The following is a 16,201-nucleotide window of genomic DNA, read 5'->3' as shown; positions in this document are numbered from 1 at the left end:
ACAACAACAGCAAAAGAAAAGAAGGAAGACAGTTAGGGTGAAATAATTCCACTGGTGGCACTGTGAGGCCATAACCAAGGCAAAGCACTATCCTGATTGCAGACAAAATATGGAAGGACGAGTATTCTTCAGTATAAGGAAGCTGAATTCTCATGGCTTTTCCTGCGGAACTCAAGATAAAGCACTGTTAGTGATATCACATCCACATCCACCATGAATGAAGTCCAGATTCGGATTACAAAGCTGAATAAACCCGATATCATCTTTGGCATAAGAGTGGCCATGTATTGGTATCTAAAGGATCTGAGTCTGAAGGAAAGATAAACCTAAGTATCAACAAGTTCTGAAATCTGTTTATATTATTACCGATGGGTGTACTGTCTGGATAGTAGTGGCTTCACTAGAAATACCTAGAATCCACTCCTCTGGTGAAGGCAGTGCATCTAGATTAACGTAAAGCCACTGGCACAGTGCCCATTGCTTTGCCCAATGTATTTGTGTCTAGTTTATTTCCTTATAGGCTCACTTTTCCCTGTAAATTGACAGGCATCCCCTCCTGCTGACACTGGATAGCAGGAAGGTATGAGGGCCCAGTGGCTATTTTAAAGGCTCAGCTGCTTGGCTGTGTGTGCACGAAGGCTATGCACTTTACCCTGATAGCAGCAAATCCCTGGGGGCGAATGGTGCCACAGTCAGGAGTGACGGTGAATTCTTTCGGTTTCATTGAGGATATTTCTTCCTTGGTCCAAGACGGTCTTTTGTAGTCTGCATTCTGCTCGCAATATGAAATGCTTTTACGGCCAAGGCCATCCCCAGGAATACGCAGTTTGAAAGTCATGGGGACCAAAGAGGTATTATTGAGAGAACATATCAAGGTATGAGGAAACCCTGGAAAATAAAATATGATGTGAGAAATAAAAGCTCCCCAACACCTCCCTTGACCCTCAATCTCCCCTAGCGACTGCTAAGCTTCTTGAATGAACTGTCTGTGCAATTCATTGCTACTTAACTCTAACTCACCCTAAATATTATTTTTATTGTTTCATTCCATCAATAAACACATTTTCATTCATTAACATATCTATTCTTTTATTTATGCATTCACTCAATGAATATTTACTATACATTTACTATGTGGGAGGTTAAACACCAGATACAAAACAAGCCCCTTGATTGCCACCCAGGCCCTTCTGGGGAGGCAGCCTCTGTTAGTAGTTTGCTGAGTAGTCTTGCAGAAGTATATTTTGCATTTATTTCTTACATAAAAATATATAGTTTTGCATGGAATCATGCTTGCTCTTTTTATTTGCCAGTGTGTGAAAGAAAAAGCCTGCATGGTTTTGCCTGCTGGGTGACCCAGAGCTTGCCAAGATATGATAGAGTGTGTCCTGGACCTGACTGGGGATCACGCTCGTAGGGGTGATGACATGGTAACAAAAAATAGCCTTTCCCAAGACAGACTTTATGAACTGCTTTAGAGTCAGCCAGAGACTAACACCTGGCTTTTACCTCTCTTAGACAAAGCTGCTTTGTCATCATATTCACCTTCGTTCCATGAGGCTCCTCTCTTAAGAGATGTAGATCTTCCTTGCCTGGCAAGCATACACTAAGCTCTGATTTTCTTTCTTTTCTTTTCTTTTTTTTTTTCTTTTTTTTTTTTTTTTGAGATAAGAGTCTTGCTCTGTCGCCCAGGCTGGAGTGCAGTGGTACAATCTTAACTCACTGCAACCTCCACCTCCAAAGTTCAAGTGATTCTCCTGCCTCAGCCTCCTGAGTAGCTGGGATTACAGGTGTGTGCCACCATGCACCACCACATCCATCTAATTTTTGTATTTTTAGTAGAGACGGGGTTTCACCATGTTGGCCAGGTTAGTCTTGAACTCTTGACCTCAGGTGGTCCACCTGCCTTAGCCTCCCAAACTGCTGGGATTACAGGCGTGAGCCACAGTGTCCAGCCACTAAGCTCTGATTTTTGATTCCCAAGGTAGCTATTGAATCTGATACCACTTTCAGAACAAGAATAATAATCTATAGACACAGGAGAACAAAAATGCATATTTCTACTGGATGGAAATGCTACTCTTCTACTTTGAACTCTGCTGTAATAAAATGTACTTGGTCTCTTGGAGTAATGACTGTTGCTGTCAGGGGTATTTTGAGTTGATCTACTTCTGCGTCATGTCTCAGTTTTTGTCCACACATTAGGCCATTGGAGGAAACACATTCATGTATCCTTTGTGATAACGCTCCTGCCAACCTACTTGGAAGATATCTTTCATGGAAAAAGAACTGTGAGATTGAATGCACTTGAAGGGTTATTCTTGGAAATTCCAGAGGAATTGCTTGAAAGTTAGTTTCACAATCATGCTACATGTGACTTTCCTCAACTTACCAAATAACTCTTGAAACTGTAGATGGCTTACCTTATTTGATCTGACCATTTGTGAGTTAGATGTTCTGTGAATGTGGAGCATATTACGGAAAGTGGGTTCTATAAAGATTCACGTGGGTCTTCCAAACCATTGCCCAGACTGCTTCCTTAAAGCCAGAACTTTTTCACAGAATAAAGCCAATTATGACCTTCTAGTTACAACAATTTCTTGTACTAGTACCTATAATATCCCATATTGCTTGTCAAGAAGCCTAAATGAAGGGGATGCTGATTTGTTAAAGACTGAAGGTCATTAATAAGAATGTTACTTCTAGGTTTCTAGTTGCAACCAATCCTAATACTATTCTATCTACAGTTCCACCTGAATGCAAGTACTTTACAGTTGTAGACCTCTATGCTCCCTTTTTCAGTGTCTAGTAAATAAAAAGTCAATATTTATCTGCCTTCTCCACAAATAATTAACAACATAATTGCACGGAATGTCTCAAGGATTCACAGAGGCACCTGATCTTTCTCCCAATACTTGTATAATGATTTAAAACACAACATTCTCAAGAGGTTCAATTCTCCTTCAAGATGCTTACTTTCACCTGACCTAAAAAGCCCTGAAGAAGACCAGCAGAAACTACCAGTGGAAGATTACAAGGCTGTAAAGGAAAAATTACAGTTCTTTAAAAATATGGTATATTATTTGGAATATGACCTTTCTACTAAAGAATGGACCCTATCTAATGAGAGTATTAAATTGATTCATCAACATGCAGGACTAAACACTAAATTATAATTGAGAAACTTTGGGGGATTCATGGAATATTTTAGACAATGGATTTTTAATTTTTCTAGTAGAGTAAAAATCTCCACAAAGCAAAGGGAACTGTGTTGGCAGATCATTATGCAAATCAGGTGGCATTTTTGTCATTGTCCATAGAAATAATTCAGAATATGGGAGATCAATAAGCACATATATCCAACTCATTTTAGACATATAAAATTCAGCCTCAGATTTAGAAAACAAACATTGCCTAAAATTGGGAACCTCTGCTCATTCCAATGGTCTCTGGAATACCAACTATGTCCCCAAATCTAAGATGGTCTTTGACAAAAATGTTTTACCTATGGTAAAATAGAAGAGATGAAATAATCTCTGAATAAGAATCAATGGGGAAATTTCTCCTCTGCAGCTGGGGATGTGGCTGGCTCCTGCCAAACATCCTGCTACCATATCCAGAAACATTGTACAAGTGGGATGTGGGTCTCTGGAATATACGTGGACTGGGCCCAAATCACAAAGTTCAGAATACATGCTTGTAATTGTAAATTCTTTGGATGGGTTTGAGCCTTTCTGTACAGAAAGATCACTGCTATGACTGTGACTAATAAATTGTAGACTATAATTTTCCCACCTGGGGAATGCCACCTTACACTACAAGAGTTAACAAGAATTTTATAGTGTGTTAGCCCTTTGATAAAAATTTCACAATCCACAATCTTTGGGAAATGTAAAGCATAAAAATAGTATTACTGATCTTAAGTTGGCCCAGTTCTCTGAGGTTCTCATCATTCCTTGATGAAGAATTTTACCTTTAGCTCTGATGGCCATCGGATCTGATTAGCTCCCTCTGTAACTCATAGACTATTCACTTTATGAAATAATAACTAGAAGATCCATGTGATTACAAGTATTTCATCAATTTGAGTCAACCTTGCTTCACGCAGACATAACAAAATATTGTGAGAACAAGCTCATCTCTAAGTTTAAGAAGACTTCCCTACAATCCCACCCTCAGAAGTCCTCCCCTCTTTCTACCTGAAGAATGAGTACCCTGAAAAATACACCAATGAAGGTCTTCTTCAGAGCCTTCTAACAACTGACCTTGCAGTTAAATTATGAGGTGGATATCTGAGGAAAAAGATGCCCATAGAAGCTAAATTATTGGCTGAAAACATGTTGAAAAATACTCTCACTGGAGATCTCAAATAGAGGTTTTCTAAAAAAACAGAAAAAACCTTCAGAAGCAGATGACCTTCAGAAATAGACTGCTATTTCAAGTCCCTCAGAACAAGCAGACTTTACCCACAGTAGACAGCTTCTGCTCAAGACTGATGGGATGAGATTTTGTTAGATGCCTGCCATTACTGATTCTCACACTCTCCCTTGTGTCCTTTTGTTTTTATCATTTTGCCTTATTACTCCTTGTTTCCTATCTTAAGGTTATACAATTTTGATACACCCTGTGATGTTTCCCTTACTGTTATCGACAACTTGTTTTGGGCATGTTTTGTTCACACCTACTATGATCTCTTCTGCCAACCTTTCTAAGATCATTCTGTGATCATTACAATCCAGTTTTGCTCCCGACTCCCTACTTTACACCCTCCTAAGGTCAACTTAGATATTTCTCTTTGAGCTACATACTGCCAGTTTATATCAGTGCCACAGAAGAGACACCGGTAATGCATCTTTCGATGCTTTATCTGAACAACTCTGTCCCTAAATCCCAGATAGGTTATCATATTTTGTAATAACTTCTCTGTCCACATTATTCAATGGCCGAGTTCAATAAATACTTGGAGGTTTTCAAACTCCTTATTTTCATTTAACACATCCTTGTACCTCCTGAAAAATAGTGGGTTTGCAGATATTTACCTAGGCCTTTAGTGTATCAGCTAGCATGCCAGTTGTCATTTGGTCCATTCTTTCTTTGACCCATCCAAGGATTCATCTGTGCCTCAATGTTCCTTCAAGGACAATCACCACCCAATTCTATTATCTGACTCTCTCATGCTACTGCAGCTGTAGTCAACAGAACTAATTACTGGGTATGTCATCCAACATCCAATCCTACCATCAAAAATCTTTATAGCCATAGAAATTTCAGAAACCAACATATAGTACTATTTATCCACCACCCATTTATCACATCATCATCAATTCCAGCAGACCCTGATGCAAAATCTGTATCTTTACCACCAAGCAAATGAATGCCACATCTCCAACCCTAATCTATAACAGACTTCTTTTTAGGACTGGAATTAATGCCAATACAGGGATAATACTGTCAACTTTAGTTAGCTTCAAGTATTCCCCAGCACTATATTAGCCTCTGCAAACCTTTTTTAACCCCACCCAATATGTCTGTCATTCTGAAACAACTAAAATATTCCTCCAATTCTTGGCTTACTTCTGGAACGATCAGTCTCACTTTTGCATCAGGAACTATACGCATCCCTATTAGCGTTTCATTCCTGAGCTAATAACAAGCTTATGCTCATCTGTCTCATTAACGCCTTCCTACTTGCACATGTGGGGTAATAATTAGAAAGCTTCAAATGTGGCCAGGCATGGTGGCTCACACCTGTAATCCCAGCACTTGGGAGGCAGAGGCAGGTGGATCACCTGAGGTCAGCAGTTTGAGACCAGCCTGGCCAACATAGTAAAACCCCGTCTCTACTAAGAATATAAAAAAAATTAGCCAGGTGTGGTGGTAGGCACCTGTAATCCCAGCACTTGGGAGGCTGAGGCAGGAGAATTGCTTGCTTGGGAGGTGGAGATTGCAGTGAGCCAACATGGTGCCACTGCACTCCAGCCTGGGCAACAGAATGAGACTCCATCGAAAGAAAAGAAAAGAAAAGAAAAGAAAAGAAAAGAAAAGAAAAGAAAAGAAAAGAAAAGAGAAGAGAAGAGAAGAGAAGAGAAGAGAAGAAAGAAGGAAAGAAGGAAAGAAAGGAAGGAAGGAAGGAGGAAGGAAGGAAGGAAGGAAGGAAGGAAGGAAGGAAGGAAGGAAGGAAGGAAAGAAAGTTTCAAAGTTTCAAAGTTTCAAATGCCTCTCCACATCCTCCAGTGCCACCATGCTTCTTTGTGTCTGATTGATGAGAGACCAATCCACCTGGGGAAATAATGGTACTTTGTTGCAGTCATGAGGCTTCAACTGTGGGGGTCATATAATTGGAAATTATCACAAAATTGTCCCTCACTTTGGTTGATGCATTGCAGACTCCAGAAGCAAAGCAAAGTAGCCTGAATCCACTGACCCATGTGGTTTTGAAAACCAGATTGCCTTAGATTTCCTGTTGGCAAGCCCAAAAGGTATGTTATTGCTGACATTTCCTGCCACAATACAGAGAAGATTAAAGAATTTATAGCATTCATAGCTAAACTAAAAGAAAATATAACTTAGGTTTTGAAGGTGGATTAAGTTGGTTTTTGAGATAAGTTTCCATGTCTCAGGTTTGAGGAATCTTGGGGGACATGGTTCTGCAGTGTCTTCTGGCCTCTTGTATAGCTGCTATATCATCAAATGGTTCAATAAGATATTATACAACAAAAGAAAAGTAAATTGTTTCTAATTTTCAGCTTAGCTAATTACCAAAACTTACCAAAACCAGCTAGGAGGAACAGCTGTTGATTTTTATTTCTATAGCTCAAGGAAACTATGGATAAATTACCCAATGATAATCTTTCCTGTGTCCTAATAAAGGAGGCCCAAATAGAAGATGATTAAGAGAAAAACCTATCTAACCTTGGAGCATGCGTACCTGGTTTTGTGTGACCCCAGAGCTCCCTAACATCAAAAATCCCATTCTAGATCTGATGGAGAATAATGTTATCAGTGTCATTGTTTGAAAATGAATAAGAGCCTTTCAATTGACACACAGGTTATTCTTTAAATGGACACACAGGTTATTCTCTTATTTGGCATACAGCATATAGGAAAAGGTGGCGATGATATGAGAGTTCTGGCAAACAGGAAGACGAAGTGGAAAGGCTACTCCTTTTGTCTCAGTGGAGTGTGGGAAGGGGAAGAATAACAGAGAGGCCAGATGTGTACATCATGGCGTCTGCCTTACAGGCCAGAATCTCAGGGATAGGGTGGCTAAATAGGTTGAAGGGATGCTGGAAGCAAAGGGTCTTCTGCCTAGCTCTCTAGTTGGGAATCTCAGAGCTGACCACTTCACAGAACATCCTCATACCTGCCTGGGGCAGCTAACTCAGGATAAAAATGGTATGCTTAGGTCAAAAGGGAATCTTAGTACTCAAGTATCTCTCAGTTCCTGTGTGGCTGGAGAAGGACCCAGGCATTACACATGGATACATGGCACCCTTCCTCCCACGCATGGTTCTGGAAGGTAGTTGGGTTGAGAACAGTGAACTTGCTATGGGTCTACAACAGGGCTGCCATAGCAAGAGGCCAGACAACCATACCTCAATGGCTATGAAGGGAGAGGAGAGTTTAGCCCAACACTGTCCAATGGAAATACAATGCAAAACACAAATAGGTGACATTAATTTTAACAACATAGTGTATTTAACCCAACATGTCAGAAATATCATTTCAACATGTAATCAATAGTATTTTACTCTTACAGCACATCTCAGTGTTCTCAGTAGCTTCATGGGGGAAGCACAGGTCTAGCTCCAGGGAAGATGGAGTCAGTGGAAGCCAAGTCAGTGTTGGCTCTGATGGAGCCAAAAGGACAAGTCATCAGTGTTCCCGCAATACCTCAGTGGAAATGGGCGCCACAGGTAAGTGGTTAGCTAGATGAGGCACCCACAGGCCCGTGTCTCAGTGCTCCCCAACTCCTGCCATGCTTGCTTGGTAGAGTGGGAACACATGAGAAATACTAGTTGGATTATAAAAAATATTTATATTTTCTTCACAAAAAACATCTAAGATGATTAAGTATCTTTTAATATGTCTTTCATAGACCTTCTATTCTGTTTATACACTTACCGATTTATACATGTCTATTAATCTATTTTGCCAATTTTTCTATTGGATAATTTCACTTTTCCACATGGATTAGCAGGAGTTAGTTTCACATATTCTGAAGGTTCATGTATTCTGATTTTAATACTTTGCCTATTATTTATGTTGCAAGCATTGTCTTTTTACTGTATTCCTGAAATCTTTTGTTTGGAAATTTGCTTAATGCTAGGGCGCCACACTTACCAACCTTTTTCTTTATGGCTTTTGCATTGGGCATCTTGTTTAAGACCTTCACACTTGCTAGTATATAAACATAACTACCTATATTTTCTCCTGATATTTTAAAAAGTTTGTTTTTCACAGTTAGCTGTGTAATAGAGCTGAGATTTTTTTCTGTGAAAGATCTGAGGTAAAAGTCTAACTTTTCTATTATTTCCCATTGATAACCAATTGTTTCTCCGCCTTTTATGAAGCAGCTCACGCCTCCACTGATCTGAAATTTCACAATGAGCATGTGTGAATTCCCCTGTAGTCATGGCTTTGTTTCTATTAGTCTATTTGCCTATGCTTTACAGTACATTTTAATATCTGATAAAGTCCACAGTCATTGGTCTTTGTTTCAAAAATTTATTGGCTCTTTCCGTGAATTTTTCCCCAGGGAATTAGCCAATTATCTTCTTCCTGTAGTGTCTGCACATTTATTGTTAGGTTATTATATAGTTTTATATTCTTAAATGACATTTTTCTATTATATTTTCTAGTTAATCATTGCTGATGTATTTAAAAATCTACTTTTTAATAATATTTTGCTTGAATACCTTGCTAAACTCTTATTAGTTCTAATGCCCTGTCAGTTAATTACCACAGTTTTTCTAGGTAGAGAATAATACATTCTATAAACTATGATAGTTTTGTTTTTTTCTCTTCAACTACTTATCTTTTATTTCCTTTTATTTTCTTATCACAATGGCTTGGACCTCCAGGACAATGTTATATGATAGCTTGAGAATAGTTTTTTGATTTTGTTTTTTTGCCTCTGAAAATGAATGAGAATGCTTTCAACATTTAATTGTAATATCCCAGTCCCCAGAATAGTGTCTAGAACATAGATAAATTAATATTACTAAATGTACGTTACTACATGAACAAAGGTCCCCATCAAATACATTTTCCCACTATAGGTTTTTTCTATTTTTCATTCATCATATTAAGGAATTTCCCTCCTACTCCTAGTTTTCTAAGAATTTTTATTTCTAATTATGAATGAGTGTTGGATTCTGTGGAATATTTTTCTCAGCATGAACTGAGATGATATAAATTGTGGTAAATTACATGAATGGATTTCCTGTTATTAAACCATTTTGCATTTCTGGGATAAATTCTACTTGGTCATGATGTAATTTTAAAAATGTATCTCTATGCATGTGATTTGCTAATGCTTTAAAGTCAATGTTCATAAGAGAGATGGGTCTATATTTTTCTTTTCTTGTGTTGTTTTACTGTGAATTTATTTGTCTCCTAAAATGAGTTAATAACTTTCTACATTTTTCTGTGATGTGAGATACATCCATTTCTTCACCATTTGGTAGAACACACTTGTAAAGCTGTTTGACCTAGTGTCTTTTCTTCAGGGCTGGATACTTGACTTCTTTTTCAGTATATTCTATGATTATTTTTCTATTCAGGGTCTACTCCTTATGGTAATTTTAATAACATATATTTCCCCCCAACTCATCCATTTCTCCTATTTTTAAAGCATTCTCTTATCTGTTTTTACTGCCTTAAGTATCTGCAATTGTATTTCTTTCCTGGTTCCTACCGAGAGTTATGAGGGTTTTGTTGTTGTTGTTGTTTATTTGTTTTTTAGAGACAGGGTCTTGCTCTTTTGCCTAGGCTAGAGTGCAGTAGTGCAATCACAGCTCACTGCAGCCTCCAACTCCTGGGCTCAAGAGATCCTCCTGCTTCAGCCTCTTAGGTAGCTGGGACCACAGGTATGTACAACTACACTCAGCTGATTGCTTTTTTTTTTTTTTTTTTTTTTCTTGGTAGAGATGGGGTCTTGCTATGTTGCCTGGGCTGGTCTTGAACTCCTGGGCCTCCCAAAGTGCCAGGATTATAGATGTGAGCCACTACGCCTGGCTGATGTTGCCCAGATTTGCTAAGTTACGCCAAAATTGCTGGTTATCTCCCACTATCCTTTTCCGTCTTCAGGAAGTAATGAAATCCCTAAGCTTTGGTTGTGAATGTGGCCAACCAGAGTGAGGCTGTATTTCCTAGCCCTATATGCAGCTTGGTTGTGGCCACACAAATAAGTACTCACCAATGGGATATAACCGTATATGGTGTGTACAACTTCTAGGAAGTGTCCTTAAAAGAAAGGGGCATACCCTTTTCCTGTCTCTTCCTCCTTTCTGCTGGCTGGAATGTGAGTATGACGGCTAAGGTTAGAACAGAAATCTTGACCAAGACATAGAAGCTACATGCCACCTATGGTGGAGCCACAGAATTGAAGGAGCATCCAGCTGCACACCATAAGGACAAATGTTTTTCTTCAGTTTAGATTTGCTCTTTGGCCATTTTCATTCTTTCTCCATCTAGAATTTCTATTAGATACAAGTTAAAACTTTTAAACTTAGAACCTGTATCTATTATACACAAGTTAGTTAGAACTTTTAAATCTTATTTTCCATGTCCCTTTATTTCCCTTTCATATAGTCTAACTCTTTTGCTTTCAGTGCTACATTCTGGATGAATTTCTCAACAGTAGTTACTTGTCAATATATAAGTTTTATGCCTGTCAGTGTTTAGGGAGCTCAAGTGGAAGGGACAGGTAGGGCATGGAGGAGTCTCACAATTTATGATGCTGACTTGTACTTAATTCCTTGATATCAGTACAATACTCCTACTCTCAGCTACACCTGGTATCCAGCAATTCATAAGTCCTTTGGCTCACCCACTTCATGTATAAATGCCTAGTCTTATGCCAGTGTGGGAGAGGCATAGTTGCCAAGCTGTGTAGAATGAGGGTAGGTAATGGATGGGGATTGAACAGCCGCATCTAGGATCTACCACTCAGGCTACATCTAAGGATCATGCAAAAGGAACATATCAAATGTCCAAAATAAATGTATTTATTTTTAAATTACAGAACTATCATAAAAACTCTTTAGCTAGTGAGGATAATTTCTTATAAACAAAATCTGTCCCACAGGTATATTTAAGAGAGTGACTACACTTTGTCAAATATATATTACTTTCAGTATCTTTACCAATTATTTTTTATCTTATCACAATGTGGCTTCTGCTGCCACCACTGTTAAAACTGTAACTTGAAATCACTAGTGACCTCTACTACTCAACGTGGAGCACATTAAATGAAGTGATTCATGTTAGAAGTAGCCCCATTTATAAAAATCAATACCTGCACTTTAAAAGCCCTGTGTTTGTGATGTATTTATGGCCATTGGCACTCACTGGAAACTGTAGATACTTCAAAGCAGAAGAGCATTTTGAGGAAATCAGTGGCATCTTGGGGATAGGCTTCTCCTTTGCCATATTCTACTGAAATGTACTATATTAGGGGCCTTGATGTTTTCTAAAGGTCTGACTTCTAGATAAGAGTTTCAGATATTCTTGGAGCTCAATAGTGGGCTTACCACTGATATATAGCATTTACATTAACATTTCAGAGCTGAACAATAGAGTAGATTTCAAACAATGAATCAGTATGAGATTTCTTGGCGGTAACTGACTTGGGATGGTTGTGTGGACTCTGTTTCCTTACACAGGGCAATCAGATATAGGGCACGTGTTCTGAATGTCCTTGTGCTGGACTTTGTATTCCAGGGCCATGGAATGGAACGGGGGTCCTTTGTAAACCTTCCTCCTTCCATGTAGAGAAAAGGAATCCTATTCAATTTCTAATTTAAAATGGAAAATTACTCACCAAAGGAAACATCACCAAAGTGCAGAGCTGGAACATTAAAATGGAAGGTAGGTCCAATGACACAGCCTCTGGAAGGAGGAATACAAGGTGGGGGAGAAGGAGAGAACCCAGTGAATCAGAGTCACAATCAGGAAGTGGGGCAAGGATAAATACAAAAACCATAGCGTGACATTATGTCAATTACAGTATCCAGGATTTAAAGAAATGATGACATGATGGTCTATCACAGTGGTTCTTAAAATTCTCTTTCATGATTCAAACCATGGGTTTTGACAAACAATGCTGTGGTTAACTTACTGTCTTATTTCTACCAATGAACAGGTGAGAGGCAGAGCAGATGGATCATCAAACAAGGGCACAAAATGTTGTGATTTTGAATGAGACACACATCATGTAAAGTTATTAATGTGTCGAGAAATAAAAATTATAGGTCTAATCATGCAATACACATCAAAGACTATCACTGATACTAGTAATCCCTGTCCATGCTGTCATATAAACTGTTCCAATTCTGCTCCTACCGCTGTGACATTCCTACCACGGTGACATTCACTCACTGTGATGCTGGCTAGCCACTTTATCTCTATCAGCTTCTGTTTCTCTTCCTCATGTATAAAAGAGAGGACTGGACTAGGTGACATTGAATGACTCTTTACTGTAAATGTTGGTCTATTTCTCTCTCACTGCAAGTCTTCATGATCTTGGAGAGATGCTCTAGCTTAAAATAAATAATAGAGAGATTCTATGACTTCTAGCTTAGAAGGTATGGTAGGTAGAATAATGGCTTCCAGAGATATCTATGTCCTAATTCCCAGAACCTATGAATACATTAGGTTACATGGCAAAGAGGAATTAAGGTAGCAGATGGAATTAGGGTTGCTAATTAATTGAATTTAAGATGGGGAGATTATCCTGTCTTATCCTGGTAGGCCCATTGTAATCACAAGGGTGATTTTAAAAATAGAGGACAGAGACAACAGAGGAGGTCAGAGTGCTGCAATCTCAGAACTCAACCTGGCTTTGAACACAGAAGAAGGAAACCATGCATCCAGGAATGTGAGCAGCCTCAGAAAGCCAAAAAAGGTTAGGAAATGGTTTCCCCTCTAGAGCTTTCAGAAGGAAACACTGCCCTGCCAACACTGATTTTAGCCCAGCTAGACCTGCATTAAGGCTATAAAACTGTAAAATATTAAATATGTGTTGTTTGAAGCTACTAAATTTGTGATAATTTGTTACAGCAGCAAAAGAAAACTAATCTATTAAGTTATCTTGTTTACCTTCACAGAAACAATTATTTTTCTCCATGATCCATGTCTTTATCTGTAGGCCAAAAGCAAGAACTGAAAAGTGTCCCATCTGTGTGGCAAAACTTTTAAACATTATAGACACACAGATAGCATAAAACACATTAAGCAAGAATCTTTTAATTCACCAAGCTCCAGCTGTTGTATGTGTCACACCATGCAGAATATGATGATGTCTTAGTGGTACTCCCACTTGCTCCAGCTCTGACCATAATGTGATGAGAGGTTGTTGTAAGCCTGGGAGGAATGGCCACAGCAAAGACTCACTGCAACAAGTTTCAAGTGTAACTTTCTCATGAGCATTTATTATATTTCACGCTGATGATCTAAAGTGATTTTAAAGGGAGTGGTTGGGACTCAGCCAGGAATTAGGATCCAGTTGAGAATGAAGTCAACAAACAGACCGACAGGCTATATGCTTCACTTGAAAAGAAGCTTTTAGGGACCAAAGTAACAAACAGACCAAAAGTGTCTGTCTGACATGCACGAGATGCTAAAGAAAGTAGGAAAGAAGTTTTAAAAATGTACACGAAGCAGACATTTAATCAATGCAGAAGTTTAAACAACCAGAGATACATGACACTTGTCCAAAGGCACATGTAACTGAGGGAACTGTGGCTGAACAATCCCATCTGGACTTAGATATGGTCACATTAATTCTCACAGGGATTCAGAATGTTAGGACAGTCTATGCCAAGGTTGTGCCATAAATCAATGCAGGGGTCTGTTAAAACTATAATTTGAAAGAAAAGAGAGAGAATGATTCAATTATTACAATATATAAGTGAGACAAGTTGAATATAAAATATATCTGTGCTATGGTTCAAACTTTATAAAATCACATATGTAAAAATAGGAGGGAAGAAAATTGCTTACGGGTAATTTTTTAAAATCACACTAATTTTACAGTGTTGTTTATCCAACCACTGAAAATACTGTGTCATGAATTGGAAGAGTAAATAGGAAGAGTAAAAGTATATTTGTTATGATCTTTCAAGGCATACTAGCTAAAATACCAGCTTATGCGGTATTGAGAAATGAGTACCTGGCAATAAAAAAGAAATAAAATTCCAGAACCTACAATATTAACTTTATAGACATTTCCTGGGCTATGAGGCCCAATAAAGTATTTCTGACAAAGTAAAATAACAAGTCAAGTCAGTGTTAACGTGTGGAGCTGAGAACAGATGATGTATTATTATACATGCATTTTTACCCTTTATGAATAGACATTTATTAATGACACTAGATTTTTAGCAGGTTTTCAAAATTATTGTTAGTGGTTTGAAATGCTAGAAACCACTAACGATGCAACATTATTGGACACAAGAATCACTAAGCTTTAAAGGAAGTGAACTGAGGAGGAAATTTAGGTAAGTCTATTTCTCTTAGCAATCGATCATGAGTTTGGTGATAAATCCCCATAAAGATTCTTTCCATAGTCAGGTTCTGTTGAAAGAAACTAGAAATGAACATCCAAAATCAAGAAGTGGTGTGTGAATTTTGGTAAATGGAAATGTCCAGAAGATAGAACAGGAGGCTTACCCTCCACAGAGCAGGTGAAGTACTAACTAGTCCAAGTTCACTTGTGAGCAGATTTCTGAGAGATCCCTAAATCCTATTATTCACAGTGGAGAACCCAAGTACACCTTAACTTATTTAGACATTGCAAGTGACATGCATGACTACTCTGGGATCTTTAGGAGAAGAGATCAGAGATTTAAAAAATTCAACCAGGAAATTACAGAAGTATTGCTCACTATTACAGGCTCCTGTGTTTTTTTTTTTCTTTAAATGACAGCTTCATTGACATATAATTCACACATCATAAAATTCACACATTTAAAGTGCACAAATCAATGTTTTTTGTATATTCACAAATATATGCAACCATCACTACAGTCAATTTGAGAACATTTTCATCACCTCAAAAAGAAACCTCATGCCCTTTAGCTGTCACCCTCTATCCTGCACCCACCAGCCCTAAGCAACCACTAATCCAACTCAGATCTATATAGATTTGCCTATTTTAATCATTTCATACAAATGGAATCATGTAATGTGTTGTATTTTGTGACTGGCTTCTTTCATAATGTTTTCAGGGCTCATAATGGATGAACCTTATTTTCAAGGTTTATAATGGTGTCACTATGGCTGAACCTTGAAAACATTATGACAAGTGAAAGAAGCAGTCACAAAAGACCGTGGTAGCAAGGTTCATCCATGCTACCGTGTTGCAGCATCTATCAGTGCTTCATTTTTTTCTTTTCATTGCTTTTTATGGTCAAATAGCATTCCATTGTATGGATATGCCACATTTCATTTATCTTTGGCTACTAGGAATGATACTGTTATAAATACTCATGTACAAGTTTTTGTGTGGATATATGCTTTCATTCCTCCTGGGTATATACCTAGGAATGGAATTGCTGGTCATACGGTAACTCAGTGTTTACCTGTTTGAGGTGCTGATAAACCATTTTCTAAAGTGGCTGCCATGTCTTATATTCCTAATTATCAGTGTTTGGGGGTTCTCATTCCTCCACCTTTTCACCAACACTTACAGTAGTTCCTCATCTGTAGTTTTGATTTCCTGTTGTTTCAGTTACTTATGGTCAACACGGTCCAAAAATATTAAATAAAAAATTTCCAGAAATAGATCACTCATACATTATTAAGTGCCTGTCACTTTGAGTAGTGTGATGAAGTCTTGTGTCATCCACTGTCTGTCCAGCCTGGGTCATGAATCACCCTTTTGTCCAGTGTATCGATGCTGCATGATGCTACCCCCTTTTTAGTCACTTAGTAGCTGTCTTGGTTATCAGATCAACTGCCACAGTATTGCAGGGCT

At 38.3% G+C, this 16,201-nt stretch overlaps 1 protein-coding gene across 1 annotated transcript in view; it reads right to left on the bottom strand.

The window, feature by feature from the left end:
• Window positions 1-16,201, bottom strand: part of HYDIN (HYDIN axonemal central pair apparatus protein) — a 469,694-nt gene that overhangs the window by 254,406 nt on the left and 199,087 nt on the right. Inside the window, exons 15-16 of the mRNA XM_077984568.1 lie at window positions 12,047-12,114; window positions 653-888 (exon numbers count right to left, since the gene is read on the bottom strand). Of these exons, the coding sequence (XP_077840694.1) occupies window positions 653-888; window positions 12,047-12,114 (304 nt within the window). The remainder of the gene's footprint in view (window positions 1-652; window positions 889-12,046; window positions 12,115-16,201) is intronic.

Source organism: Macaca mulatta, chromosome 20, assembly GCF_049350105.2.
Source record: "Macaca mulatta isolate MMU2019108-1 chromosome 20, T2T-MMU8v2.0, whole genome shotgun sequence".
Lineage (NCBI taxonomy): Eukaryota > Metazoa > Chordata > Mammalia > Primates > Cercopithecidae > Macaca > Macaca mulatta.
Note: the sequence above shows the minus strand (reverse complement) of the source record. Positions and strands in the feature narration are given on the sequence as shown.